Raw genomic sequence first — 14730 nt, 5'->3', positions numbered from 1 at the left:
ATATATCATAAAAATAGAATAATACAGAAATAGAGTTGAGAATTTAACATTAGCATGAAAAAATGTATGTAATTTATAAAATATTTTTGGCTTTTAAAGATGCATAAAGTATAATACAAAAAGTATTGACAAGAATTTGTTCTTCATATACTGGTACAATACCAGAGTTAAATCAGCTAATGTCATGGAAAGTTTGTTTGACTGGTTCAAGATGGTGCAATCTGACTTGTGCGCACGCTGGCTGGTCCATGAAATGTCCTGTAGTAGAATGGCAACAGCCAATAAGAATTTAAGCAGTATTTTAAAATGCCCTGTCATAACAGCGATATCCTAATGTCTATTTTGTGTGTGATACAGATAGATATAACTATAAAACATTGGAGATTGCTAGCACGTAAATGTTTTTCAATAATCTGGAGGAGCCACGAGGCCTTCTGCCAATTCTTCATCAGTGAGGAGATTTAGTTCTTTGGTATCAAACACGGCGGAGAGCTCCAGCACGGATTGGGGCCTTACAAAGGGAACCTCTTTTCGTGCCAACACCTCATCTGTCTCTCCCGCAGAGACTGAGGCCATGTAAACTTCTTTGGTTGTGGAAGGAGCACTGCAAGGGCGTTCCTTGGGAATTGAGCGTTGGATTTTAGGATCTTTGGCTGCTATACTAACATAGGCATTGCTTCTGCTTTGTATCAGCACCTACAATAAATACAGACAGCTTCTTATGGTCTGGCGCAAGCATGGCTCACATAAATAGATTTATCCAGCAAGGTGACACAACTCCACTAAAACTACTCAATGCAACTGAATGCTCGGAACAGAGCTGAACAAATAGAAATATGATAAGGAGATGCTAAAATTTTGACCAATTGCTATAAAAGCTTTTATAGTATTTTATTAGTGATGGACAAAGGATTATGCCTTGAAAATAATTAAACACTGAGTTGAGATAACCGCATATATGAGCTTTGGGCAGATGTCACCTAGGCATTTTTGCAGCCAGCTCAACAATGGTATTGACTAATATTGCTGAAATACTATCTATCTAATAGACAACCATAGTACTTTGATATAGTTTTTTATCGGTCGGTCCACAATCAATTTTATAGAAAAAATGTTTTCCGTATGGTATGTACCACAAAAAAATCAATAAATGGATATGTGTGTGTCTTGTTTGCCAGAAAAGACGTTTTGACCTAACACATTTTGAGGCTGTGAAAGGGAATAGCAGCCTTGCAAATGAAGAAAAACATGGTGATTGTCATTGTGACAAATTTTTATAGGAAACCACTATCATTGCGGACAATTTGAACACGGCAAAAAGTCTGTTTCTATCATCTTTCGGCAACTCCCGGCTTGGAGTGACCACAGCAGACAGAATTTGCAGGATTTTATAGAGGAAGTGTCAGAGTCAAGGCCACCACTAGTGGCCTTTTTGGTGGTTCAACAAAAGCCTGTGTTACTTAAGTCAGATGCCTTAGACGCTACTAATGGCAACCTTTCCCGCGGGCCGCACGTTGCCCGCCCGTCTTAGACATTACAAGCCCGACGATGTCTGGGATTCATTTTATTTTCTATCAGATAGCCAGCAGGTGTATTTAAGAGACAGGTTCATAGGAAACGGACGGTCCTTTAAATAAAATATTTTTACTGACCTGGTAGAAGGCACGGAGCACATGCGTGTGAAGTCTTTACGAAACTGGCCAAACAATGCAGAAATGCAGAGCGTTTACGCGGGCTAACAGACACATAGTTAATATTGCTCTAACACTGTAAAACCATACTATGTGACTGAGCACTGAGTGAATACAAGTTATTTTTCAAAAAACGTCTGTTGAAACACTTTGAATGTCGAGTGTTAGAAATCCCTTGGCACGTTGCGTCAAATACTTGCTCAGATTTAAAACCCACTGTGAGAGAATTTCTATGTTAAGACGATCTTGAATCCAGGTCTGACCGTATTAAGATTTTTTCGCTGTCACTCTTCTATCAAAAAAGAATGAGCTTACCGACTTTTGGTGAGATGAGGTCTGTTTGTATCCTTATTATAACTTTACCATTTTTACACAAGTAATACCACTAGGCAGAGTAAACAGGAGCCAAGCTTCAAAGGTTTGCCCACCTTCATAGCCTCCTTACTGCTAAGGAGTTGGTCTGTTTTGTCCCTCTCAGTCTGAGCCGTAACAGCGTAGAGTTGCTCGCACTTGCTCATGTACTGTTTGCGGAGCTGAGTATTCTGTTCCATGAGCTCGGCTATCTGGGCTCTGTACCTTCTGTCCACATCCTCTACCTTCTCAGCAAACTCACTCTCAAACACCGCCAACTTCGCTTTCTGACAAACAGAATGAAAGTTTGATTTGCTAGCAAGAGCGCTTTTCTTTCTCAGAGTCAGTTTTTAACAAAATAGTATTGCGGAATAGTAATAGTAGAACAGTAATAATAGTAATAGTAAAACAGTAATAATAGTAATAACAGAACAGTAATAATAGTCATAGTAATAACAGAACAGTAATAATAGTAATAGTAGAACAGTAATAATAGTAAAACAGTAATAATAGTAATAGTAGAACAGCAATAATAGTAATAGTAATAACAGAACAGTAATAATAGTCATAGTAATAACAGAACAGTAATAATAGTCATAGTAATAACAGAACAGTAATAATAGTAATAGTAATAACAGAACAGTAATAATAGTCATAGTAATAACAGAACAGTAATAATAGTCATAGTAATAACAGAACAGTAATAATAGTAATAGTAATAACAGAACAGTAATAATAGTAATAGTAATAACAGAACAGTAATAATAGTCATAGTAATAACAGAACAGTAATAATAGTAATAGTAATAACAGAACAGTAATAATAGTCATAGTAATAACAGAACAGTAATAATAGTAATAGTAATAACAGAACAGTAATAATAGTCATAGTAATAACAGAACAGTAATAATAGTAATAGTAATAACAGAACAGTAATAATAGTCATAGTAATAACAGAACAGTAATAATAGTCATAGTAATAACAGAACAGTAATAATAGTAATAGTAATAACAGAACAGTAATAATAGTCATAGTAATAACAGAACAGTAATAATAGTCATAGTAATAACAGAACAGTAATAATAGTAATAGTAATAACAGAACAGTAATAATAGTCATAGTAATAACAGAACAGTAATAATAGTAATAGTAATAACAGAACAGTAATAATAGTCATAGTAATAACAGAACAGTAATAATAGTAATAGTAATAACAGAACAGTAATAATAGTCATAGTAATAACAGAACAGTAATAATAGTCATAGTAATAACAGAACAGTAATAATAGTCATAGTAATAACAGAACAGTAATAATAGTCATAGTAATAACAGAACAGTAATAATAACGCAGAAATAATAAGATGTGCAACGCGATGATCTTAGCAGATGCTGATGATAAAAAGCGGCTACCTCAAATAATCATTTAAAACTTTCTACTAAATATGGTGGACTATGCGCCGTATAATGCTAATTTCCAAAAATATCAATACTCCAGTCTCGTCATAAAAATCTTTAAAAGCAAAACTGATAAATTTAAAAATGTTACTTTTTTCCTTTGAGCAAAGATAGTTCTTCTTAGCATTAATCTAACCATCTATTTAACTGAGATAATACATTTCTGCTTTAAAAACATACCGCTGTTTATGTGCAATGCTTTGTGAATAGATGCCAACTTTTACAGCAAGTATTTAATTTAAAAAGGAATTGCTACAATGCAAATCTTCATATAGATTTCAGATAGAAATGTTAGAAAAACAGCAAATGTAAGTAAAAAATGCTTGTATGTACAAGTGGTAAAAAACTCTCAGAATGCTCGGCGTTGCACGAGTAATAAAAAGTTTTTGCGCAAAACATTTATCTTTAATCAACATATACATCATTGACCATTTAGTCTCTAAATGAAGGTGTTTGTTGATTTCTGTGTGTCCGGCCATTGCATAATTCAAATATTTGAAAGCTCAAGATAAAACAGATTGTTGAATAATATTTTTTACTGCTAATGCTACAGATTCGCTCAAGATTTAACCCAGCTTATAAACAATGGCAGCTCATGTAGTTGCCATTCGCTAAGTTTCTTTACCCAATAAATTTGAGTAACAGAAGCTAGTCTAAACCTTTACTATAGTAAGTGCTGTATCCGCCCTTCCGTCTGGGTGTTAAGAAAAAACATTGCTCCTCGTGGCAATCGAACCCACACATTCCGATGCACGGGTGTAAAGCCAAGCGTACTACCAATAAACCATGCAGACACCTTGCCATACTTGGGAATAATTGTGCATATAATCATTACACATACTCTCTAATGACGCATCGGACTGTATCGGAAAAGCATTGTTTTTTGGGAAGTCTAGGCATGTATTTCTTTCTAGTAGCTCAAGCTTGCTTCTAGTAGTTCAAACACTGCAAGCTGCGTATTTTAACCAATCACCATAAACCGGACATAAAGCCTGGTTTCCATATGACAGCGCAAGGCGCGCAACAAGGTGCACGATGTCGTGCGTAGGTCAGCTGTGATGTGGAACAGTCAACACACGACGATCGCCCGATGTGCGTACGCTGATCCCAAGGATCCAACAGAATGGATCCTTGCGACGGGTGCACGTGATGATGTATCCCACAATACACCGCTTGACCTATTCAACCAATTCTACAATTCAAACGAAGAGCTGTTTTCCGAAGAAATCGGTCTCCCATACGAAAGAGTAAGCCTGGTTTTCCTATGACAGCGCAAGGTCGCAACGGAGGGCTGTTTTCCGAAGAAATCGGTCTCCCGTACGAAAAAGTAAGGAAATTTCCCATCCTGCCCAATGCAAGCATGGCGCCTACATGCGCTATGGAAACACTGCGTCGCAGCCCAAGAAATGCATTGCCCACAATCACTAGGCCGCGCACGATCATTGCGCTATCATATGGAAACCAGGCTTAAGATAGACTAGAAATTCCCCTGTCATACAGCCCACGGCCAAAGTGATAATGGAAAAAGAACGGGTACTGCCGGTTGAGAAATGCAATATTCGCAGTCAAATGGCAGTGCAGTGCAATAGGAGAACTGCAATGGTAGCTGCAATGATAACTGTAATGTACTGGGTGTTATTATGTACAGCAAACAGCAATAATGAAAGGAAAAGATTATATGTTTATATCTCTCCCTGCAATAGGAGAAATGCAATATTAGAAGTAAAATGGCAAGATGCTGTGTAATATACACAGGCTGGGCGAGGGGTTGATATCATTGGTCATAGCAACCAATATCAAGAAGTGATATTTATATAGATTTCTGTATTTATATCTAAAAAATTATGCTGAATTTAAAAATCTAAACAGATTTTAGCTGGTCGTCATAGAACTAGATATATATCTATAAGAAAATGTAGGCCTATTACTTAATTTTGCAGATATTAAAAATGGCTTGGCAGTACCGCTATATTGGACACAGCCGTAGTATCATCAACAAGATCTTTAGAAAAATAATAACAGTAACATATTGCACACCATCGGTCACTATATACTTCGATCTTGTAAATTCGAATGAATATTCTTACAACTAAATCTTATAATAATCTTATAAAACCAAATAATTATTCTTATAATTAAATATTGTTAGAATCGTTAGAAAAACATCAACGTCATTTCCTTTACTTTCACTGCTTTGGACATCAGTTGAAATACCAAAGTACTCATTATAAGTGTCTAAAATGTCAGAGTCTGGTAGAAACGGCAAAAAAGAAGCGATTACTTTTCAGTACTTTTACGTTAATTACAGAAACCTTCGGCAATTAAACAATGCTATAGACTGGTGAAATGTACACGTTTTTCTGGTGAAATGCGCACAACTTAATAGTTCTACTATTTGTCGCACGGCCTTATTGACGTTTCATTGACCGGTCTTAGTTTTGATTAAAAAAAGCTGTTCAAGTTTTTATCGCAATTTTAGACCAAATTAATCTGTCTATTTATGTATAATCTGATCAGATGGGTTAGTTTTAGGATATTGCAGAAACATTTCAAAGACTTGGTAACATATTTAAATATGTTTATATGTGTTTTGTATCATTATTATACTTAAATGACTCTACACAAAAATGGTTAAATTTTTTGATGGGATTATTGTACAAGGGTTTGGTAACGGACGTTGACGAATAATTTTTCGGGAGTTGTGTGCACATATGCATTTATCATAAAGCTCCCAAACATTCGCTTCGCTCGTGTTTGGTCGTGGGACGAACAAACACTTAGATTTATATATATAGATCCAAAAGAAGCAACATAATTACCAATGAAAAACATTTTTTGTTTCCAATTGAGCATTTGACAAGCGGGTCAATTTTTGTACTTACGTATTCAGCTCGATCTCTCTTAACATTGGCTAACTCTTTCTCGAGGCCTCCGATCCTCTGGCACATGTGATCACACTTCTCTGTCAACTCCTATAATGTAACCAGCTCTATCACTGCTGGCCCTCACTATTCTTCACACAAGAGAACACGTAAGATAATTCGATGGCCCAATAGCAGAAGCAAGCTCTACGTCTCACTATCCAATATTTGGTCTACTAAAAAAATGCATAGTTGAAACTTATAAGACGACCATACCTCTTTTTCATTTTCGGCTTCCTTTAGTTTACGTATATCAGCTGCGTGATTGGCGAACCGTCTGTTTAGAGCCTACAGCAAGAACACATACAGAATATTTGTGATGAAAAGTTGTTTTTGAAATATTTTTCAACATGACTGAATGAAGATATCGTGAGCGAATGACATAAAAATTATTCTTGCCCATTTCTCAACTAAACAACAGAGGCTCATTGCACTGCTATAATTCAGTGACACGTGTTCAATGTGACTGTTACACTTGTACCTCTAGCTCTCGGCTTGATTGCTTCTCCAAGCTCATTATGGCCTTGTTGTGTTCTCTTGCTTGTGCAGCTAGAGCAGCAGTCTTATCATTCGTCAATTTCTTTCCTGAAGTAGGATTGAGAGTCAGATATTTGTTTACACTCATCTGACCTGCGCTTTAGACTGTGTGGCAGGCAAGACACTAAAGTTGTAGTGTACAGATAACAAGGTTGATGAGATACCGATAAACTTAGGCTATGAAATACTTCGACTGAGCTTTGCTAAAAATTTTCACTCATCAATCAATTCTTATTAGATATTGTAGTTGTGCTCATACTCTGCGCAGCCTGAGTTTAGCCATGGATATGTTGATGTAATTGTAAGATTTTCATCCAGTAAATCGTGAAATAAAAATTTTTAAAATCTGCTAAAAACTACAACGTATTTACAATGCCAACAAGGGCAGAGCTTTTACGACTTTAGGGTTTGCCAAATATATATTTGGCGTTGTCTTTCTGTAAATATATGCTGACTAAACACTCGCATTGTTACTGATGCGAGAAGCTAAATAAAAACATGTAGAAAGAAAGTGAAAGCATATTTAATTAAAAAATAGTAATAAATGGATCAGTTATGAGATATAGTGGCTTAAATGTTATGATAGTGACATGTCATAGCTGACAAGAAATGACATTTCAAAGTGACATGTCATGGCTGTCACGTAACAAGAGCTTTTATCTCTTAAGTAACTTACAGTAAGTAACTCTTAAGTAACTTACAGTAAGTAACCCTTAAGTAACTTACAGTAAGTAACTCTTAAGTAACTTACAGCAACCAACTCTTAAATAACTTACAGTAAGTAACTCTTAAGTAACTTACAGTAAGTAACTCTTAAGTAACTTACAGCAAGCAACTCTTAAATAACTTACAGTAAGTAACTCTTAAGTAACATACAGTAAGTAACCTTTAAGTAACTTACAGTAAGTAACCCTTGAGTAACTTACAGTAAGTAACTCTTAAGTAACTTACAGTAAGCAAATCTTAAATAACTTACAATAAGTAACTGTTAAATAACTTACAATAAGTAACTGTTAAATAACCTACAGTAAGTAACTCCTAAATAACTTACTAATAAAGAACCTCAGCTAGTAATCAGAGTAACATTTAGTAATAACAAAACTCTACGTTTAGTAATAATATATTTTATGAGTCGGCCACACCAAATCAATCAAAGGTGTTCACCCGCAACTAATGCTTCTTTTAGGAGTATGGCTGACTAACGAACCTTTCTAATGCAATACTTGAGCCTACTACTACCTAATACTAGGGTTTCGTTTCTAAAAGCAGTTTCCCTTATTTAGCAAATCACTCTACTGAGTTTTATTGGTGGAGTTACATTTGAAACGTCTCAGGTGTTTCTAGCGAAGAGGTCGTTCTACCAAAACTGGCGAAACTAAATCATGGAAAGACTTATAAAATATAGAAGTACCAAGTTCCTGGAGATGGCTCTGTAAAACTTCACTCTGATTTCGCTCGGATTCTTCCTGCAGCTTGGTTAGAGCTTCTCGGTGCTCGGCATCACGCTGACTTTTGTATGACTCGAATGCACCCTGGAGAAAAGCCATCTCTGTCCGGTGTTTTGCTGCAGCCAACCAGAATAGTTGTACAACATTATGTGATCGCTGTTGCCAATTGGTAAAAAAAAACAGTTTGGTTTTGGCTCAAAAAGTAAAAGTCATTGATCAGCTCGTTATGTATCAGCAACCCACAAAGCAAGCATCCTAGAAGAAATAATATATGAAGGCTTGTAGAAAGTTACCTATTATAGCCTCATAGGAATCCTGCTGAGTTTGTAGCTCCTGTTGATGGTCGGCGACAGCGCTCTCCGTGAACTGCTTGTGTTCATCGCTCAGTCGTCTCAAGGCTTCTTTCTGATCTCTTCTCATTTCATCAACTTTGTCTTGCATAAACTCCTCAGCCTAAGAATTTCATAAACCCTCTCTCTTTTCTTATTGATAAGTAAGGTTACACGCAGTCACGTGTGAGTTCGTAACAACACGGCTAGCTCTGCCTGGACGCAGTCTCCATTCATACACACATAAATTCCGAAAGGCCATCAGATAAATGTGCTGAGGGCACTGTGTCAAGGATCACAACTTGTCTTGTTTTAATCAAGGCACATGAACTGAGCTAAAAGGGAACTATCAAAGAGAATTCATAGATTATTTACCATAGATTATTTATTCATAGATTATTCATATTTTATGAATGACCAGTAGAAATACCCAACGTTACTCTGGACTCAGAAAGGAATAATTTACTTATCAAATATTCTTCATAAGAATTTCTCACAATTTAGATAAATAACGCATCTTGATATTTCAATAAAAACTACTATTAAAACAAAGGTTTTTCACTTGAGACAAAGCTTTTCTGTCAACAATAATTCTTGTGGCCAGGACAATTCTTCTAATTTTCTTTTGTGGCCAGAACAAACAATTTTGGAAACTGCCAAAATTGTCAATGTAACAGACCACACATTAGATGCATTACTGATTTTAAATATGCATTATTGATTCATCATGTAAACACAGCAGTCTGTGACTAATAAAACTACTACCATAATTAATTGAACATCAGCTATTGTAAAGAATTACAAGTGGACTTACCATACGCTTGGTATCTCTATAATAGGATTTACTGCACATTTATTACCTCTATGGGCCTTACCGTATGTTTGGTATCTCTATGGGACTTACCTTATGTTTGGTAGCTCTATGAGACTTACCTTATGTCTGGTATCTCTATGGGACTTACCTTACATTTGGTACATCTATGGGCATTACCATACGTTTAGTATCTCTATGAGAACTTACCTTATGTTTGGTATCTCTATAGGACTTACCTTATGTTTGGTAGCTCTACGAGACTTACCTTGTCTGATATTTCTATGGGACTTACCTTACGTTAGGTATCTCAATGAGACTAACCTTACGTTTGGTATCTCTATGGGGCTTACCTTATGTTTGGTAGCTCTATGCGACTTACCTTATGTCTGGTATCTCTATGGGACTTACCTTACATTTGGTACATCTATGGGCATTACCGTACGTTTAGTATCTCTATGAGAACTTACCTTATGTTTGGTATCTCTAGGGGACCTACCTTATGTTTGGTAGCTCTATGAGACTTACCTTATGTCGGGTATCCCTATATGACTTACCTTATGTTTGGTATCTTTATGGAAGTTACCTTACATTTGGTACTTCTATTGAACCTACATAACATTTGGTGCCTCTATGAGTATTACCTTTCGTTTGGTATTTCTATGGGACTTACCTTATGCTTGGAATCTCTCTGGTACTTACTTTACGTTTGGTATCTCTATGGTTCATTCTTTCTTCTTCCAAATGTAGACTCAGATCAGCAACTTGTTCTTTTAAACTGTTCACCAACTGCTCTCTTAAAACATCAAAGAAAAAATTCGCTAATAAAAGAAGATTAATGAACACATTTCTCATCATCTTCTATAGTCTGCCATAAAATAATAAGCACTGGCTGTGACATTTCATCAGAATTCCATGTGTCATGTTGCAGCCTAGAAAAACACATTAGCCATCTGACCCAAGCTCCCATGCAAGCAATACTGAAATCCAGTAAAAGCAAGGCCCATTGAGGCGAAACTAACCTTGGACACAAATTTGTGCTAAACACTTCACATCAGTATTTTGATTGCAAATAGTCCAGGATGGAGGTAGATGAAAATATAGAACGGTAGGAAATACATAAAAATATTTGAGAGCAGAGCATAAATAAACTCTGAAAAGAATAAATTGAGAAATTCAATTAAATTTTGTTAAATCTACTAAAACCACTGAATAGCTAAGCAGCCAACTCATTTCTTTTACAGATATTTGTGACAGTGTTGTGAAGGTGTCGTCATGAAATAAAACATGTGACCATGTCCTAATGTGCCCAAATTTAAAACCGCATGAGACCATCTTTTGAAAAGTGTCATAATGTAATGACACATGCAATCATCCCCTGACAAATGCCACAAGTTGACTGTCTCGTGACAGGTGCCATAATGACACTTTTGAACAATAACAACACTTACATCTCTGGTTTAAGGACATCCTGGCCATGATTCTCCTTCGCTCGCGCATCCTGCAGCTCAAACAGCTTGTCACGTATTAACATCTGATATTTGCTCTTGCTTCTAGACAAGATGTAACCTGGAGCCACATGTACCGGTTTTTGTGTTCCCTGTAATTTAAGCGTCAACGTTAAGTTAAAAAAACAATTAGAAGTAATAGACAAAATAGCTTGAATAAAAGCTTTATGATTTTACTTTTTTGTTTTATTATTATTGTATTGCATAATTTGAAAAAAAGTTTTCATTTTAAATTAAATTATTGCCAATAAAGTAATAAATATATAGGCCTATATATATATACATGCACATATATATATATATCGTTACTGTTATATACCGTTATATATAGAGCCGTTACTGCAATGAGAATCCAAAACCTATTACCTATGATATATATTTATATATACATTTGTATATATATATACCACATACATGTTTCGTCAAATTTTAATAAATTTTTTACCAAATTTATAGTAAGCTCAACTTTAGTATCGAGCTCTTTATGCTGACTTTTATTCTATACCTTATTGTATATATATATAAATCATAAGTAATAGGTTTTGGATTGCCATTGCAGTAGCGGCTCAACTTTTTTTAAGTGTTAAAAAAAATCTAACTAAATGTGACATGACTATTCTGTACCCATTCTGTATTTATACACCAAATGATTTGTATTTATACACCAAATGATATTATATTACACTCATGCAGTGTTATTATAATTATATTAATTGAGTCGTAATAATTGGAGTAGTTAATATTATTCTCAGTGTTATCATGAAAAAATCAAATGATTTAAATCACAAATTTACGAAAAAAAATCTTTGCTTTTTTATAATTCAGCAAACATGGATGTTTGTTGACAAACAATCTAGTTTTGATGTGAGTGTAACTAATCTGTAAACACTCCTCTGTTGTGAATTATCAAGTGTGATGGAGATAATTGACTGCATGTGTAGTACAATACTACAGAAGGACCTTTGAAGTTAAGACCTATGAGTTTATTCGGTAAACCTCCAAACAGGATAATTGTGGGTACAAACTGTAACTAGTAAGTATGATTTTTCCTCACTACTCTGTTAATGACATTATAGCATCAAACTCTTTACTGCAATCATCTGAAGTGCAAGCATTGAAAGAGTATTCTCTACATTTAGTTTCGTTCATTTGAAAATAAAAACCAGCTCAGTACTGAAAAAACCGGTTGACTGCTTTTTATATTTCGCATGATCAACTGCGTCGACCACACCAAGAATGTGCTTAAATGTTTCATAGTGCCTTTTGATGTTTTAGGCTGTCATTCGTACTTCGTGTAAAACTGCTAGTATCTCTACTCCACTAACTTACATGTAGTTTGCACATTATTTTTGTATATGAGTGTTAAATCTAAGATATATAAGAACCTGTCAAATTAAAGCAAGTAAGGAACTAATACATAAAAGTGGGTTGTAACATACAGCAACCTTATGTGTAATACCACACTCAAAAAACCTGTTTTAGCAAACATGAGTGAAAAAATCAAATTTACTAAAAGAATCTAGCATCGAAAAATTGATTAAATTGAAAAAACAATTTAAAAAAAAAATCATGAATTTTTCCAACTCTGATTATTCTCTATACGTAATAGCAATCATGTATATAACATCTGCTTCTATAAAATATTTTTACAAAAGGGAATTGAGCGTTACTGTACTTACATCAGCAATTAGAAGGTTAGCTTTACGAGAAGGGAGGCGTTCAAACTAAAATAGGGTGCAGAGGCGTAAGAGAGGTGAGGGCTAGCAAACGCGCAGCAGGTGAATAGGTTTAGGTGGCTCGCCTTTTGGTGTACAAGCTTTAGTGTGTCTAGAAGCAACTTATCACAAGTGTTATAGTACCAGCACACTATCAAAGCAATATTCAGCACAACATAATCACAAATAAAGTTGAAAGCTTCAAGATGGCGTGTACACAAAAGGATTAGTTACCATTCACACTTGAGGTATCAAACTCTGTCAGTACAATAGATCAAAATTCCATAATTTTGAATTCAATATGGCGCACTATAATATTGATGTTAAGAACACTAGAACAACACTATACAGTGCAAGTAAAATACAGAGAACTGTTGCTATGGAATAGCTAATTTTTCTACCGTATGTAAATATTTATTAGACATTACCAGCATCAGTGAGCTAACTTTGTAGACTTCTATTATATCAACAATTCCCAGTGTAATGGTTATAGATGGGTTTTTTATTTTAATCTACCCTCTTTATTTATGCTATAATATTTTAGCTTATCCTTTTTTATATAAAATATAGCATTCGACAGAGCTTGGGGAGTCTAGCGCATATACTATATATGGCGCATTGGCTTTGAACTCTTTAATTCTTTGAAAGCAAACAGTTTATAGCTGTTAATATGTTGGTACTAGCCAAACACAAACCTAACATTAAAAGTACAAGCTAATGGCTAGCAAACAGATTTCCCGGACCTCTAACTGGGCCTGCCATGGTGAGGGCTTTTCATGCCTTGCAGGAAGATGAGATTTGAACTTGTGCTGTCGTACACTTTCCCTTTCAACTTCTCCTAGCCTCGAACAACTAAAATTGCAGCAACATACAAATAGATGTACTTGACTGCAGCTGGTTATTATTTACCTACTAACAAAAGTCAAAAATCACGAATAATGTAAATCCTTTACCATTTTCGTATTGTGGTCAACGATACCTGAATGACAAGCAGTGGTATAAATTTGGTTAACTGAACTTGAATCAATTAAATAATACAGTGGCACAAAACAGTGTTTTGCTATAAAAATAAATAACCACTTGTTTAATAATAAAAGCATAAATACTCAAACCATCAAGTGATGTGTTATAATGCTATACCCACTTCTGGTATATAAGAGATGCGGTCTTAGGCCTTTGCTGACTAGTATTGCTTGTATATGCAACTCGAAAACGATTAGATGGAGTTGACCTGTTAAAATATGAAAAAGCATTATGCGTACTGGATTATGCGTAACCATTTGCATACTGGTTACAAATCATATTCAGTCGCTTACATCTGATCATGGTTAAAACTGTCAAATAAGTCAAACTGAGTATTTGTTAGACACCCTTACTAAAATAATAAATTAGCAAACGATTATGATTGCACTTTTAAACTTGTACAACATTCTTTACTTACTTGGGCCTATCATCTTTTCTAGCAGCAACACTGCTTGTTGAGAACGAGTTCAGTGAAGATGGTGAATCTGTGGAACCAGTCTTCATTGTTCCAGCTAAATAAAAGCTAAGTAAAACAATGATTTAATTCAATTTATAAAACGCGATAAACTTGTTAAACACCATTTAGCAGCTCAGGCCACAATATTTCGCTTTCACTGTCGATCTAAATACTTGTACATGTACATACCGACTTCGAGCGAATAGCGATGTATTCTGCCATGATGCATGTTGCGGCGCAACAGTAAAGAAAACATAAGCAGAAGAGAGACAACTCCTCTACTTTAAACTCTACATTCACGATATAAAAAACATGCCATAGACGTAGAATTTTGCTCAACTGTAACTCGTTTATAAATGTGCTCCCCAAAATTATACGTTGACTTGTTACTGATAAAAACAACGTATCTTCAGCACAGTTCTATGCCATAGCCTCCTAGAACTGAAACAATCTGCGAGGCCGGTTTTAAAATCGGACAAAGT

At 35.2% G+C, this 14730-nt stretch overlaps 1 protein-coding gene across 2 annotated transcripts; it reads right to left on the bottom strand.

Annotated features, from left to right (window-relative positions):
• Positions 1-8: 8 nt before the first annotated feature.
• LOC137404574 (flagellum-associated coiled-coil domain-containing protein 1-like) lies at positions 9-14453 on the bottom strand. 2 transcript variants are annotated; one of them, XM_068090804.1, is made up of 13 exons: positions 14210-14453; positions 13913-13999; positions 13512-13620; positions 12733-12777; positions 10997-11145; positions 10248-10341; positions 8699-8858; positions 8369-8521; positions 6902-7005; positions 6637-6708; positions 6382-6471; positions 2120-2329; positions 9-696 (listed from the first exon to the last, which is right to left on the bottom strand). In XM_068090804.1, exons 1-13 carry the CDS (start codon positions 14293-14295, stop codon positions 406-408), a joined length of 1650 nt encoding a protein of 549 aa, XP_067946905.1. In that variant the 5' UTR covers positions 14296-14453; the 3' UTR covers positions 9-405. The 2 variants fall into 2 exon arrangements, with proteins under 2 accessions (XP_067946905.1, XP_067946909.1); XM_068090808.1 differs by lacking the exon at positions 12733-12777.
• Between the last annotated feature and the right edge of the window lie 277 nt (positions 14454-14730).

Source organism: Watersipora subatra, chromosome 1 (genome assembly GCF_963576615.1).
Source record: "Watersipora subatra chromosome 1, tzWatSuba1.1, whole genome shotgun sequence".
NCBI classification, from domain to species: domain Eukaryota; kingdom Metazoa; phylum Bryozoa; class Gymnolaemata; order Cheilostomatida; family Watersiporidae; genus Watersipora; species Watersipora subatra.
This window is presented reverse-complemented; position numbering and strand designations above follow the sequence as displayed.